General features: G+C 36.2%; 1 protein-coding gene across 1 annotated transcript in view; it reads left to right on the top strand.

Annotated features, from left to right (window-relative positions):
- CSMD1 (CUB and Sushi multiple domains 1) overlaps positions 1 to 15790 on the top strand; it is a 1057303-nt gene that overhangs the window by 905513 nt on the left and 136000 nt on the right. Inside the window, exons 34-37 of the mRNA XM_030946379.1 lie at positions 817 to 1020; positions 2147 to 2271; positions 2884 to 2980; positions 7904 to 8008. Coding sequence (XP_030802239.1) covers positions 817 to 1020; positions 2147 to 2271; positions 2884 to 2980; positions 7904 to 8008 — 531 coding nt within the window. The remainder of the gene's footprint in view (positions 1 to 816; positions 1021 to 2146; positions 2272 to 2883; positions 2981 to 7903; positions 8009 to 15790) is intronic.

Raw genomic sequence — 15790 nt, 5'->3', positions numbered from 1 at the left:
ATTTTAAAAAACATAATAAAATGGATTTGCTTTGTTTTGCCATATTGTGCATTTACCCAAGAGTATGCTAATTTACCTCTGACCATTCTTTATATCCTGAATACATTTTACAACCTTCTGTAGCTTTCAAGGTTAAAATCTGCAACCAACCAACATACTAATTTAGAAGAAAAATACATATTACAGTATGTCTCACTTTGTCTGACTAATCAACTCACTGCATATTATAAAAAAGAGAATGTATTTTTCTATTATTGATGGCATTAATTATTTCTAAATCTTCTTAGAAAAAGCTTTTCTCTACATTCAGGAATACTTGGGCAAACTTAACTGTTATATACGGTAGCAATGCTTAAACTGGTAGAACATAATGTAATCATAAATGACAACTTCCATTGTTCTGCTAAAATGTGTTGCATGTTAAATGCTAGATTTAAGATAAAATTGACTTCAATTACTGTTCCGTATCCAACTTGTTAAGAAATGTTAATTTTGGTGGTAGATGTAGTATCCTGTCATTGAAGAGGGCCACAGAAACACCCAGTGATCTTCTCATGCCTAAAACTGTGCATCCAAAGTCAAAGTGTTTCCGAGCTGCCATGGCACTCATATGACTGTACACAGGCACAGCCCAGAACCACATTCCAGCTAGTAGCCATGAAAGCATTAGTCTATTCTTTGAGAACACAGAAGCAGAGCAAGTAACATGAATTAAGCTCTGTCTTATAAGAAACAATCAGCATTTTTACTGGCCGATCTTTTTTATTATGATGGTCATTTGTGTTCATGACTTTATATTTTTCTCTCTGTATACAGCTGTTCCACGCACAAGCGATACACAGTGTAGCTCGGTTCCAGAGCCTAGGTATGGAAGGAGAATCGGCTCTGAGTTTTCAGCAGGCTCTGTTGTTCGATTTGAATGTAGTCCTGGCTACCTGCTACAAGGCTCAAAAGCTATCCGATGTCAGTCTGTACCAAATGCCTTAGCTCAGTGGAATGACACAGTACCAAGCTGTGTAGGTAAGCAATTACTTTTACATTGTCTGTTCTGTCACACGTCTCTGAATTAGGAGCCAGGAATTGTTTCAGAAAATAGTATTTAACCTATATATTCACTCTCCTCCGATTAATATCAGTCATGCCCAATTTAAAAGAGCAGTTTTCCATATCAAGAAATAATTGAGTACCAGTTGGCTCATAGGCAGTATATTGTTTCATATAATAACTTAGATTATATGAACAAGTGTGATGCACATTTTCTTGAGCATTCATTATTTTCATGACTTATCTACAGCTTGAAGTACAAGACAGAATTTAATTCCCCACAAGTGTCTTTACCTGTTTTATTACACAGTGGTTGTGTATTTCTATCACACATAGGCTAATGATTTCTTTTGTCAAACAAAAGCATAGTGTACATTGAATATGATAGCATTTTAAAGTATAACTAATTTTCTTTAGTCTGTCAATAGACTTGCACTGAAATGAAGTTTTTTTTGTAAACATTGAAATATTTTTACTTTCTCCCTATTTGGATTTTATTCAAAAGTTGTTATTCCTAGGACTTTAGTATTAATTAGAATGTTCTAAAAATAAATGCAGGTATCCTATTTTCTGCATATTCTTTTGGGTTTTTTTGGGGGGGGGGTCTGTTTGTTTGGGGGGGGGCTTGGGTGTTTTTTGTTGTTGTTGTTCTGTTTTCCTGAACTTTAAAGAACAAAATGTAAAAAGTATTTAATGGACTACACCACTTTATCAACTAGATTCAATATTGGAACTGTCTTGGGCTGTGGGTAAATTCACATGATTTCTGTCCATTACAATTGTGTTTAATGTTATGTCTTTACAGTTTGTTGTTACTCTAAGTAAGACATGATAAGCCTCTGCTGCTGTGCTGTTCTAGGCTGCACACATGCAAAATGAAGTTCATTTCTAAATGCTTATTCGGGCAGGTTGTATGTTATGCTGGATATCATTAATATATTTTAGATGCATTCTAAGTTCAGATGATTGCTTCATGTCTTTGTGTTTATGCTACAAAAGCAGATTATTATAATTATCTTGATCTTAGTAAAATTATTATTACTTCTCTGTTCTCTAAAGTGGTTTAAGTTGTGTAATAATTTGTGATAATACTTTCTTTCAGTGCCATGCAGTGGGAATTTTACTGAGCGCAGAGGTACTATTCTTTCACCAGGTTACCCTGAACCTTATGGTAACAGCTTGAATTGTGTGTGGAAAATCATAGTGACTGAGGGATCAGGTATTCAGGCAAGTCTGTATTCTGTCAAGCATGGAATATTAAGTACTTTGTTTGCTTATTACTCTAAAAATTTCATAAATTAGTAATCCTATAATTGAGGAGTGGGGTACTTGAAATATTAGTGCTTTGGATTTCTCATTATTGTTCTTTGGTTAGCTTTATTTATGTTGCTTAATTTTCACATAGGGGTATGAATGAGAAGTGATTAGCAAGCAGTTTTCTGTTTTAATTGTGTATTATATTGAAAGCAGGTCCTGATCCTTCAATCTGATATGCAAATACCAACTCTTTCTATCTGCCAGGGTATTACTGAGGCCCTTGAGAGTGCTACAGTTATCTTGATTATCTGCTCATTTACACTTTGAGTAATTATTCAATGATGCAACACACGTGCAAAATCCTTCTTACTTACCTTGTGTCATATTTTCTAAGAGTTAACACAATGCAAAAAGTAAATATTGATTTTTCATTTACATTCCTTTCACTGATGTGTCTTTTGTTTGGATCTCTTATTTTTATTTTCTTTGCTATACGTTCTTTTTTCATTTTGCTGGTTTTAGAACATTTAAAGATGCACATGGCTTGTTGGCCTAAAGAAGTTCTGTGGTCCTGTTTTATAGATCCAGGTCATCAGCTTTGCCACTGAACATAATTGGGACTCCCTTGAAATATATGATGGTGGAGATATGACAGCACCGCGTCTTGGGAGCTTTTCAGGTTAGGATATGCCATGAATTAAAGATACTGTTTTATATATATAGATATGTATGTGAGGGAACATGTCTTTATTTGCTCACACATATACATAAGGAGTATATATTCATCATTTCTGACACAATTATGAAATGTTCTTCCTTTTGGGAGGAGACTTCAGGTGGCATAAGGATGTCAATATTCAAATTCAAAGAGGTTTTCAGAAGAAAATAGGACACTAAAATGTTTAACTTTGATTAGTGGAATTTAGTTGATAATACTTTCAAAAAAATCCTTTCTTTTATCTTTCCTGCCCCTCACATAGAAGACATACACAGATATAAATTGGTAATGACATTCAAGGAGCTTCCCTTGATAGCTTTGACTTAACTTATCCTTATTAGCCTGCCTTTCTCATGAAAAGATGAAGCATTCAATCTTCATCTAAACTCACCAGACCTCACAGAACAAACTGATTTAATACAACTGGAATATAAAAAAAACCCCAGATAATTATTTGTTTAAAATACATCAAGCACATACACTTTTCTCTTTATATGAGACTTTTTAATAGAAAGAGTGTGTTCTGTAAAACCAAGAGAAAGGAGTTAGATCATGAATAATAACTCATGATTACTGCTCTGATTCTGATGTAGCTAAAGCAGATGGATTTTTGCCTCTGGTGATTTCATGAACTTTTGAAGTATAGATGCATATTAGATTAGTAAGGAAATGAAGAATCAACTGAAAAATTTACTGATTAACACAATGTCATAAGGTGTGGCATATCCCTTTGATCAGTTAAGGGCAGCTGTCCTGGCTGTGTCACCTCCCAGATTCTTGGCTACCGCCAGCCTCCTCACTTCTTAGATAGCTACACAGACTTTCACACTTTGAGTGTAATGTTTACCTCTGGAATGAGATGCATTACTCTTTGTTGCCATTGCTGATAGTTGAAAGGGATACAATCTTCTGTAATAATACCATAATGGAATATTTAAGTAGGAAACCTATCAGTCCTCATTCCTTTATGAGCCTTTAGACAAAACTTGCCTGCTTTTACTGCCTCCTAGGAGAGCTGTCTATTTTTCAGACTACAGATTCTCAATCAAAAGGTTAAGAAGTCTGTAAGACTCCCAGTATACTGCCATGGTATCCATCTACGTGAGCATTAGATACCTACACATCTAGCATGGAGGTATCTACACTGAAGCTATCATCAATGGTATCTGCTCCTGCCCTTTAAGCAACATTTCTCTCTATTGACAGTAAAGGAAGTCCAAAACAATTAGGACACTACATCTGGTTATGACACTGAAACTTATCTTCCATGCTTCATATACCCAATCCCAGAAAAGGCAGAGATTAGCAAGCAAACAGTAGAATTCCAGTTAGATCATAGAATCATAAAATCATAAAACAATCCAGGCTGGAAAGGACTTCACAAGACCAAGTAGTTCAACCTTTTGTAAGAAAGGAAACCTAGATATTGTCCAGTACTCTGTCCAGCTGTATTTTCAAAACCTCCAGTGATGGGGACTCTACCATGTCATCCGAGTGGTTGCTGCAGGGCATGGTGGTTCCCATGGTAAAAACGTTCTTTCTAATGTTAAGATGAAACATTCCCCCATGCATCTTGGACCTCTTGCCCCGTGTCTTAGCCTGTCAGCTCCCAGTGAAGTGAGAAGCCCTTTAGGTATTGGAATACTGTGATAAGGTCCCCTCTGAGCCTTCTCTTCTACAGGAAGAAGAGACCTAACCCCTTTAGTCTTTTCTCACAGGGTAGGTTCTCCAGCCTTTGATCATCATTATGGTCCTCCTTTGGACCTCCAGTCTGTCCTTGTCTTTCTTGCATTGTGAGAACCAGAATGGAACACAATACTCCGCACACAACCCGAGAAGCACTGAGAAGAGCACTATGATTGCCTCTCTATCTCTGCTAGTAATGCTGCTCTGGGTGCAGCTCAGGAACCTATTTGACTTATTTGCTGCAGCAGTGCACTGCTGATTCATATTCAGCTTGTCCACTGCCACAGTCCCAGGTCCTTTCAGTTGCTCCCCAACCACACAAACCCTAGCCCGTAGCAGGCTCTTTTGCTTATTCTAACAGACCTGCAGGGCTTTGCACTTGTCTCTGGTAAAGTTCATACCATTCTTACTAGTCTACTCTTTCCACCTCTCCAGGTCTCTCTGATATGTCAGCCCCTCCACTCAGTTCAGTGTCAGCAGCAAACTTCGTGAGAGTGCTTTCAATCCTACCACACAAATAATTTCTGAAGATATTGAAATTGTGTGGGGACCACCATCAGTCCCTGGAGTTTCCATTTGTGACAGATAGCCAGCCTGAATGATTCCATTGAAAGAAGCAATTATGAGAATTAAAAACTAGCCTCATTTATTTCCCACAGTACAATAGGATCTACTGAAGCGGTCAAGCTGGAGAAGGATTGTCCTTCTCGGACGTCCTGGCTAGCTATCCAGCACCGCTAGCAGTAGGGGAACACTATCCCGATCTCCGTGGTTCGGGACAGCACCTAAGGCAAACGCCCTGTGCTATAACAACAGCGCTATGTTGTCAAAGGACACGGCTTGGCTTATGGCTACAGTCAGCAGAAAAAGAGAGCGCTCTCCAGCTGTGGTAAATCAAGGTTATTGGGTCCCAGGGGAACTGACAACCGAAGAGAGAGAGGGGGAAGTTGCAACAGCTTATTAGGAGGGAGGGAAACAGGAGGGGAGGCAGTCCTTGGAGGAATAGAGTTTCAGAGGGGAGTGGGATACAAAAGATTGACTTAGGGAAAACCCCAGCGGGGATAACTTGAGGGTGGGGCCCTGCCCCTGAGCCAATCACTCGACGCTCTAGCTGGAAATTTCTAGAGAGTTCTAGAGAGAAGGGTGGGAGTGCTGAGTGACGGACAGGGCACCGGGGAGGGATTTGAAAAACGATACATTAGTCTCCAAGGCAACTAAGGAGGAGTTGGGATAACTGGCAGCATAAGGGAGAGAGGGGAGAACCAGGGCAGAACCATTACATGATAGGGGGAACAGAACAGTCCAACTTACACAGACACAACACAACAATCTACCTTCTCATCTTCATGAATATCACCCTTTAAGAAAGTAAAAGCCTGGTGGTAAATGTTGCCAGGTCGTAAAAAGGAACAGAACTGCCAAGTGACTTTTGTTCGTCTAAAAGTGTAATAGTAATTGTGAGTTAACATCCTCATTGTTACAGGACACCTTAAACATCCTTAAATATATTTCAAATTCTTTATCAGTACTGTTGAGGAATACGGCTGGTGCTGGTAGCTGCGTGAGCAGCTGCAATTCAAGCTGCTCATGGAGCTCTGGGTGGTGCAGCCAGAGGCAAGAAGCCTTGAACCTTGCACAGCAAAGGGCCTGGGGACATGTGGTTCAGCCTGGTGAGACGACACTCAAAGACATGGCAGGAGCTGAGGACTAGGGAAGAAGATACTTTTGTGAGTGGTGAGACTGTGAGGGTGAAAAAGCCCAGAGGTTTTTTGGCTGGAATTCTCCCTGGAAACATCAGCTGGAGCTGTTTCAGTGTACGTGCACTGTGAATAAATGGCTTTATGGAATGAGATATCTGAGACTCTGCTGCAGGAGATCCAGGGTAGAATCGGTGAGGAAGCCTGGTCTGACTGTGAGGGTGAGGTGTGCAGGCAGTGAAAAGGGGATTCGTCAGGTCACTGGAGCTGCCCGCTGGGAAGGGGCTCTGGTCCCTGCTGTGAAAGTCTCTGGTGGTGGGAGTGTGACCAGCCTGTCTGGATGGTCAGACAGGGAGGTTTCCTTAACAGATAGTATGAAAAGTCCTTCTTCCAGGGAGATGCTTCACTGTTTTCTGTACTCCAGGGTAATATTGTGTGATGTCAGTGCTCTATACTGTCTGAATTTGGATACTTTGAGTCTCCGTCTCAGACAGCAAACACCTTCCTTAAAGACTAGATTGTCATCTTTCTGCTCCTCCATTTATATCAAGATTTTGCTTAATTCATTTTTAGATTTAGAAGTATTTACCAGTTCGTAGTTTAGATTGTAGACTTAAGAAGATAATTCTTTTCAGCATTTCTTAAGCCCAAGTTTCAGACTCATACCTAGGCTGCTGACAGTTACTTTGGAAACAGAAAATGCCCCACAGGAAATGAGAGTTTTTCTTATGCATCAACCATTGAAGTTCATTAGCTACTTGATACTGTCTTTGAGGGTAATCATAGAAAATGATGTGATTTTTACCCTCAGTAAGTCTTCCAGCTTTAGACAGCAGAATATGAGTTACGTGGTATCATGTGGTAGTAAAATAACTGTTTGTCAGACTTAGCAATTCTAGTGACAAAGCATATATCCAGGGTTACTGATAAGCTGTTGTGTAGCACACACAACAAGCAGTTTTATTATAGATATTTGAATTAGGAAAAGCTAGCATGTTGTTTTGTTGGTTTTTTTTAGGTGTTGTACCCGTTTCTTCATTTTCTGTCATATCCTCTGAATTAGCATAAGTGGTTGAAATATTATTGTGGGAAGAAGGTGTGGAGTACATACAAAAAAATCTGGACTTCTTTGTTCTGTACTACAGGTTTTATAGAAAAGTGAGGAAACCGGAAAATGGCAATTGAGCTTGTCATCATAATCAGATCTTTTATTTATGTGATTTTTTTTCTCTTGACATCTTTTTTCATTCTGTCAATAAGGCTTCCTGTAAACATGGGAATCTTGTTTGATTGTACTTACATAGCCTCTTATTGTTTGGCTTGTAATCAAACTTTTCCTGCAACTTCAGGAGAAAACAAGACAGAACACAGCAAAATATTTTATTCCCATTAAGAGAATGAGAAGAGAATAATCCTGTCTGATTCAGTCCTGGTTATGTCTTTTCTATACGAAACTCTGATCAGCATGGTATAGTTTATTCCATAACTTTTATTTTTCCAGGTACAACTGTGCCAGCATTGTTGAATAGCACCTCCAATCAACTTTACCTTCATTTTCACTCTGACATTAGTGTGGCAGCAGCTGGTTTTCATCTGGAGTACAAAAGTAAGAGTCCTTGCTTTTTGAAATTTACTCAGGAAAAGCATGCATATAGAAAGGGAAACAGATATTTTGCATTATTCCTTTTGCTTGCTTGTTTGTTTATTTGGTATGTTTTTTTTTTCCTGACTACCAAGCCTTGTATAAGTGATATCTATTAAACTGAAATTTTAAATGAAGTGACATTTGAAATTGATGGAAAACAGCTTTCACAAATTAGCATCACATAACAAATCAACCTGGTAATTCATAACAGCATTTTTTAAATATGAGGTTTAATATTGATGTGCGTTTTCTTACCTTATTTCAGCTTAGTTCGGAAATTTAGGTGACCAAAAAAAAAAAGTAGGAGTGAATTTCCCTGCGTGAAAATAGATAAAATCAGAGAAGATAGCATATTTTTTCCTATTAATATGTGCATTTATGTATGCCTTGTAGTTATTTTCTTTCCTTCAAATTATTTTCTCTCAACAAATTGCTATAATTGCAAAAAAACAACATTTGCATCGCAGAGCTAGAAGAAAATGCAACAGTTATCTTGGTAAATCATTGGTGGTATAAACAGAATAACCTAAGAATTTTCATGGCAAATTCTGCTATATAGCAAGATTTTATATGTTTTTTGAGAAACTTCATTCTAAAATACAGAGGTGTAGAGTTATAAACGTAGTGGATTACCTTCTATAATCATATTTAATTCAAACACTTTTGTATTATTACATCTCTCCAAAACTTAAAATACTATAGAATAATAGCTCATGTGATTTTAATTGGAAGTAGGTATTGCTAAGAATAGTCTGCTATTTATGAAGTACAATGATGAGTCGACTGTCTGATGAGTGCTTAGATGAAGGTCACAAAGTAAATCCTTATAATTCTTGAAGCATCCTCTCTTTTTTCAAAGGCTATTCAAGAATTTTCTTGAAAATGGAGGTAGCTTTTATATTTCATTGAGTCCAAAAATAATATCTAAAAATCGTAATGTTGTTTTCAATGTTTTGAAGAAGTACACATAAGTAAATAAACATGGATGATTTTTAATAAGTTCTATTTAGGATTGAGATAAAAAATTGTAAAGAAAATATAAAGCTGAACAGAATTTGAAAGACTAGATTTTCAGCTCATAATAAATATTTGAATATGACTGTAGTCACAAGATAGTCCTATATTTTCATTTAATTCCCTGCATAGTTCAAGCATTTATATGCAAGTATGTTATATGAGTATGTTATTTTGATACAATCAAAATTCTAGAGGTGATGTAGAATGAAAATAGGAATATTACCTCTGCAGGAATTTTTTAGAATCTACTATTTTGAGAAAGAATTTTTTTTTGTTTGGTTGGGTCTTTTTTGTCTGGGGACTCCTCCTCCACAGTTTTTCCTCCTCCAGTATTTCTCTTTAACCTACAGTGAAAGTATAATTCCATGTGAAGCATAAAGAAGTACACATTAATTCTAGAAAGTCATAAAATTAACGTTTTAAATTTTTATATTTTACTGCATCAGTTTTATTTTCTCTGCAACTCAACTCCTGAAAAAAACCTGTTCTGTTAACAAGTAAAATCACTTAGATTTATACTTCTGTTTGTCTCTTAATTGCCACTTTCCCCACTGTGGTCTGTTAAAGTATCAGTTGGACTTCAGTAGTGCTAATATTTCAAGGCCAGTGTTTCTTAGAAGTGCACCTCAGTACAGGTCAAGGCAGCAATGCTGAGCATTCAGAGCTCTTGATAGTCTGACAGGAAAGAAAAGAATTTGTTTCTTACGTGGCTAAATGGTCTCTTGCAGGGCTAGTAGGAGTACAGTACTTTTCTCTGTGTGACTGAACACAGAAGCAGAGCAAGTTCCCACAGAAAGAATTTACAGGTTTATATTGAGCAGTCACCTTTTTGAATCAAGAAAAAAGCAGAGAAGGAAATACATTTCTCTGCAGATATTGCTAATATTTGATTATGAATTCTGAAGTCTTTGATCGTTTGATCACCTAATATTTGAAGCAGCATCTCAAAAATAAATGCCTTTAGTTCAGAAGGCAATCTAAAATTTGGAATAAAACGTCATTTGCTGAAGGGTTGTGTTAATAAAGAAAACACAAAAATATCACCTATCTGGGAAAAAAGCATTCAACGTGAAATGCTATGTTTGAACATCAGATACTTTCAATAAATGTAAAAAAATATTAAATAAGGAGAAATAGATTAATAGTCATACAGTCATCGAATATGCTGAGTTATAAGGAACCCATTTGGGTCATTGAATCCGACTCCTGGCCCTGCGCACCTGCATTGTTTGTTTGTCCCTTGACTCTTTCTAGATAAAATGTTTTGCAGATGTAACTTTCAGGTATAATCAACTCCTAAAAACAAGATTAAGCTATTAAATAGTTTCCAAAAGAAGGTTGTGAGGACAGTGAAGGGTCTTGAGGGGAAGCCATATGAGGAGGGGCTGAGGGCTCTTGGTCTGTTCAGCCTGGAGGAGACTGAGGGGAAACCTCACTGCAGTTACAACTGCCTCTGAGGGGAAGAGGAGGATCTCTTCTCTGTGGTGACAGTGACAGAACCAAGGGAATGGCCTGAAGTGTGTCAGGGGATGTGTAGGTTGGCTATTAGAAAAAGGTTCTTCACCCAGAGGGTGTTTGGGCCCTGGAACAGCTCCCCAGAGCAGTGGTCACAGCACCAAGACTGACAGAGCTCAAGAAGCATTAGGAGCATTCTCTCACTCACACAATGTGACTCTTGGGACATCCTGTGCAGAGCAAAGAGTAGGATTTGATGATCATTTTGGGTCTCTTCCAAATAAGCATATTCTATGAGTCTGTGATATAATTACTTCTCTAGGGAAAAGACAGTTAGGAATTAGAGTGAAGGCAATTAGTTTTCCTACTATAGATACTAACAGAAAATATCCATTGACAATAAGAAGCTGTTCAGCAGCTTGAGTCCAAATTTGTAATCCAAATCCTACATCAGCAGACTACAGCAGGGATAGAAGACATTAAGTGGACCTAGTAGTGTTTAATCTAGCCTTATCTTTTACATAAATTACAAATTAGTAACTGAAACTGCTCTAAACTAGCCATTACAGTATTCAGCAGAACATTGATGTCCTTATATAAAAAGTCTTCATTACAGCATTAGAAAGTGAGAATTATTTAGGAACATTCCCTTCATCCCAGAAGAAATTCTAAGGAATAAGGCACAACAGAGGAGAGTGTCCTTAAGGCATTACTAAATTGTTTACTCACAATACAAATTTTGCCTCTACAACTTGCACATCATATTTTAGAATGAATGGAGAAGTATTTCTATTTAGAAGATATTTCACCAGTGTAAATGCTATAAACATGCCTGAGTTTGGATCACTATGTAGGGAAAACGTTACTTCAGTAAGATATATTTAGTTTGCTATCATTTGATCACATATATTCCACACTGTATATTGTTTTGAAGTAACTTTATAGAAGTTCATAAATACTTCATGCAAGCTTCAGCCACTGATGAAAGCTTATTCAAATTGTAAATATTTCAAGATAATTTAAATGTTTGAATAAGAATAGCTTTATTTCTTGAAACATTTTGTTCCTTTTAACAATGTCTTTCTCTTGCCCTGTCCATTTGCAGGTTTTTTCTATGTATGTCTTTATTTTCATGGAGAGGGTCTGGACAGTCTGCTCCTGCAAACCTAAATCTGTGTCTAATCTAGGCAGTGCATAGGTTTCCTTTGTAGCCTTCAAAAACACACAAGTCTTAAGGCAAATAATATAACTTTGTCATTTCCTTTAGGATGTTTTTGTGTTAGACATTAAGAATGTAAAAGTTCACTTGCCCAAGTTAAGTGGTCTACTGAGTTTGTATGCTATGGTCAGATTGATGACATTGATTTTTTTTCCCCTTTGTTTCATTGTTATTTGTTTATTTTGCTCTTTTATTTGTTTGGGTTTTGGTTTCGTTTTGTTTTTCAAGTCAGATACACAAACTCATATTAAAATAAGTAATTGGTCAGTGCCTTAGAAAAATTTCCTTGTAGTCACAACAGAATTGTAAGTATTGTTGAGGGCTACTGTGTGGTTTCCTGTTATTTCACAAGGGCTGTAGGTTTTTAAACTGGTTGCAGCAACATGTGGTTAAGAAAGCACAGTAAAATATGCAACAGGTTACTGTGGAAAAGATGAGAATTAATCATTTAACTGATCCTTCATATGCATGTGCTAGAATCAATACCAAACATAATTATTTTCACTACCACCAGTAAGTCAAATCAAAGAGTGTTTTGTTGCATTCCTAATATGTACAATAGTAGGAAGAATAAATATCCCTTTTATTTGATTTAATTACTTTTAATCCAATGGATGAAGGAATCAACTATCCAAATGGTTTGTTCTGGAAATGTGACTGTTTAATTCCACTGCATTTGTGACCACCAATCTTTTAAGCTTGGTCTTAAAACCTCATGTATTTATTCAGTGGTAATTTAAATGTTTTCCTTAATATTCAAACAAATGAAAAAATAAAAAGTCTGGAAAGAATTGCTTTTCTCCACATGCTGCTTGAACTTCTCAGTTAAAGTCAAGTTTGTTTTAGTAAAAACTGAATATATGCTGAATATTGATATATAGGTTTAGGCCACCTTTTTAAATGCCTATAAGTATCTATCTATCTATCTATCTATCTATCTATCTATCTATCTATCTATCTATCTATCTATCTATCTATCTATCTATCTATCTATGTAATCTATCCAAATTTAGGGGTTAGAATGAAATTTTTCAGTCAAAATGTTCTTTTATGTAAACAATATTTTAATAGTGTCATCCGGCTCTATTAACCTGAATTAGGATATATGGCACAGGTCAGCATCACTCATTTTGTGAGCTTTTAGTTTACTGCTATACCAAGAGTATGGACTATGTATGAGAACACAATCTTACTTTTTACCAACATCTGCTTTTCTGAAGCCACTCTATCATGTCCTTTCAAGTGTTGAAGGTTCTTGGCAGCTGAAATAAAGGATTCACCAGTAAGGGAACTAGAGAGCAATTGACTGTCTTTTGTAGTACTTCTCTATCTTGAAGAAATCTAATAATTTAAAAAATAAAAATCAGACTAGCAGAGAAGAAAATATATTCTTCCAAGTAGCATATTATATTTCACTGGTCCAGTTTAAGATCTTTCATGCAATATGGATTTTAATGTAACTCTTCAGTGCAAGTCTTTTCTGTTTCCCTGTGTTAAAGCAGGTGTGAATCATAAACATGCCATTTTTAATTTAGCAGGTCCTGATCCTGTCAGTATATCTGTGCAACTTACTAAATGTTGACAAGAATCTGACCTCTCTGCAGTAACTCATTGAGATAAAGACATTTTCTAGGCTGGTGTCTGAAGCATGAAGTTTTGAAAGGGACAGCTTGGATTTGATATACACCATCATCAAAATGGAAAGAGCAATTCACTCCAGCTTGATGTTTTTGATATAGTAAAGCATAATATGTTCTCGTTAGCTGTGTAGGGTGGGAGGAATTGAAAAAAGAAAGCCTGATGACTTTTGGTCTAGCTGTCAAGACATTCTTGTGTTGTCCAGTTCTCAGCTTTCTGAAATGGACGCTAATGGGCATTCACGTTGTCAGATATGCCAGTAAGGATTTTCTTTCTGCCAGCAGTGGCAGTGATGTTTGGACAGAATTTGAGGTAATTGTAGGCATGGATATAATTATGTAAGTAAAGCATATTTGTCTTATGCCACAGCAGAGTCAAGAAAGTGTTTAGCAAACAGTAAGTGGAAGAAGGTCAGGGAGAGGGTTATCACTCTTGACATTGATGTGTTCTATTTTGTACTGCATAGCGGAAGCTGAGCTCTGAAAAGCGTGCACTTAAGAAATCCTTGCTCCTTTTTTGATTGCTTGGACTTGACATTTAACATGTTTTCCCTGTATTAGTGACTGTTCACATACAACCTAGTTTAATAATGTATTTCTGAGTCTCTGAATATTTAAGATTCCAAGTTTGTCCTCAGATGCCAGAATTTGTTTGCTTTCTCTCAAGCATTCTTTTGATGTTTAGACCTGTTCTAACTAAGTTAATTTTCAAACTACACTGGGCTAGTATTGTGGAATGGTTAGAATAACAGAGATTTGAGGATTCAGAATAGTATTTGATTCTGCTTTCAACTTTCTGTTGCTTTTGGGATAGTAATACTGCTTCTTAATATCAGGTAAATCAAAAGAAGTCAAAGTGTTTTATGACATTCTGATAGAATATTCTATAATTTGCATCATTTTTCAGACCAAAGAAGTAGTGTATACCAAATGTTTTGAAAAGTATAAGCAGCTAGCAGAAAAAAAGTTTTTAACCTGATTATTAGAATCTGTTAAATATAAATACACAATATACCACAATCTCAGTTACATAGAAATTTAATTTGAAGGTTTTTGATTGATCATAGTCTGTTTAAATTCTGTATGCTATTCAACCAATGATGGATATAACAAGCACATTATTAGTGTTGCTATGCATCCACTGTTACAGTTGTTTCTGTAACTCAGAAAAATATGTAAAAGTAACTTTATTCATACAGATCCAAGCCTTTTACTCTCAATATACAGAAATGCTGAGTTCCAGAATACAAATTTCTTGATGACAGGAAGTGAACCTCCAGTTTATATTCACAGAATTCAGCAAGTACATTGGTATCTGTGAGCAGTTTAGTCACTGTGTCTTTGTTAGGTGCTTATTTATTTAATAACAGTTATCTTGGAGCAGATCTTTTTAAATTTTATTTTCTATTCAAGAGTGAGAAGGGTGAGAAAATGCAGAAATAAGCGTTGATTTTCTTCAGTTGCATCTGAACACTGGATTCGCAGATTAGTGAACAACCGTCTATATATGGTACTTTGAATTACTGAGATGAGGCAGTACACTTCACTTAATGCTGAAACAGTTCGTGTGAATGCATATCACAGCTATTTAGTACCTCTACTCAAACTTTCCAGATACAAATACTTTTATGGTATTGTGGAATACAGACTGATTGAACAAAAGAATGATACTAGTTAACCTGCAGCAAAACCCAAACCATTGAAGTTAATGACAATATCTCCATGATTATTTGGAACATTACAGTTCCACACAGTGACCAGACATGAGATTCCTAGTGGCCATGGAAAGTCACCATAACATCATTTGAAAGTTAATTATATTGGAAGAATATCAAAATTTGTAAATTCTATGATAAAAATTTCTGAAAATCTATACAACATATTTAGATATTTTCCTAAATTATAAATTCCAGTACACAAAATAACTGCTTCAGGGAGGTCCCATTATTTGCAACTATTAAATTATTCTTTATCTGATAATTTGAAATTTTTTTGTTTGATACCTCTTGCATAATTTGTGATGAAGCCTATACTTCATACCTTGATGGTTTTCACTCAGAATTAGAATGGCTTGACATTATCTTCATTCCTGAAAAAAGTGCAATGTAGTAAAACTCAAGGGCACAGGACTAACAAGAAACATTCAGGACCATAGAACTTAATTTCAGGAAAGAAAAAAAAATGGCACAGCAATCACAATTTCCTGTGAAAGTATAAAAGCTATTACAGACTTCCATGTGCTTTATTAGGAAAAATATATTTACTCCAGCCAAAACCTTGAAAAAAAGTGGAGTTGTGTGAAATTTTATTTGTGCATTTATTATTTGTAAGGCATTTACATTTGAGTCATGAAAAGTACATACATAATAGTTTATGGCATAAAGTTAAAACCATATCTGTAGGAAAATGTGTGAT

This window comes from Camarhynchus parvulus, chromosome 3 (genome assembly GCF_901933205.1).
Source record: "Camarhynchus parvulus chromosome 3, STF_HiC, whole genome shotgun sequence".
Taxonomy (NCBI): domain Eukaryota; kingdom Metazoa; phylum Chordata; class Aves; order Passeriformes; family Thraupidae; genus Camarhynchus; species Camarhynchus parvulus.
The sequence above is the reverse complement of the archived record's forward strand: the minus strand, read 5'-3'. Positions and strand labels throughout refer to the sequence as shown.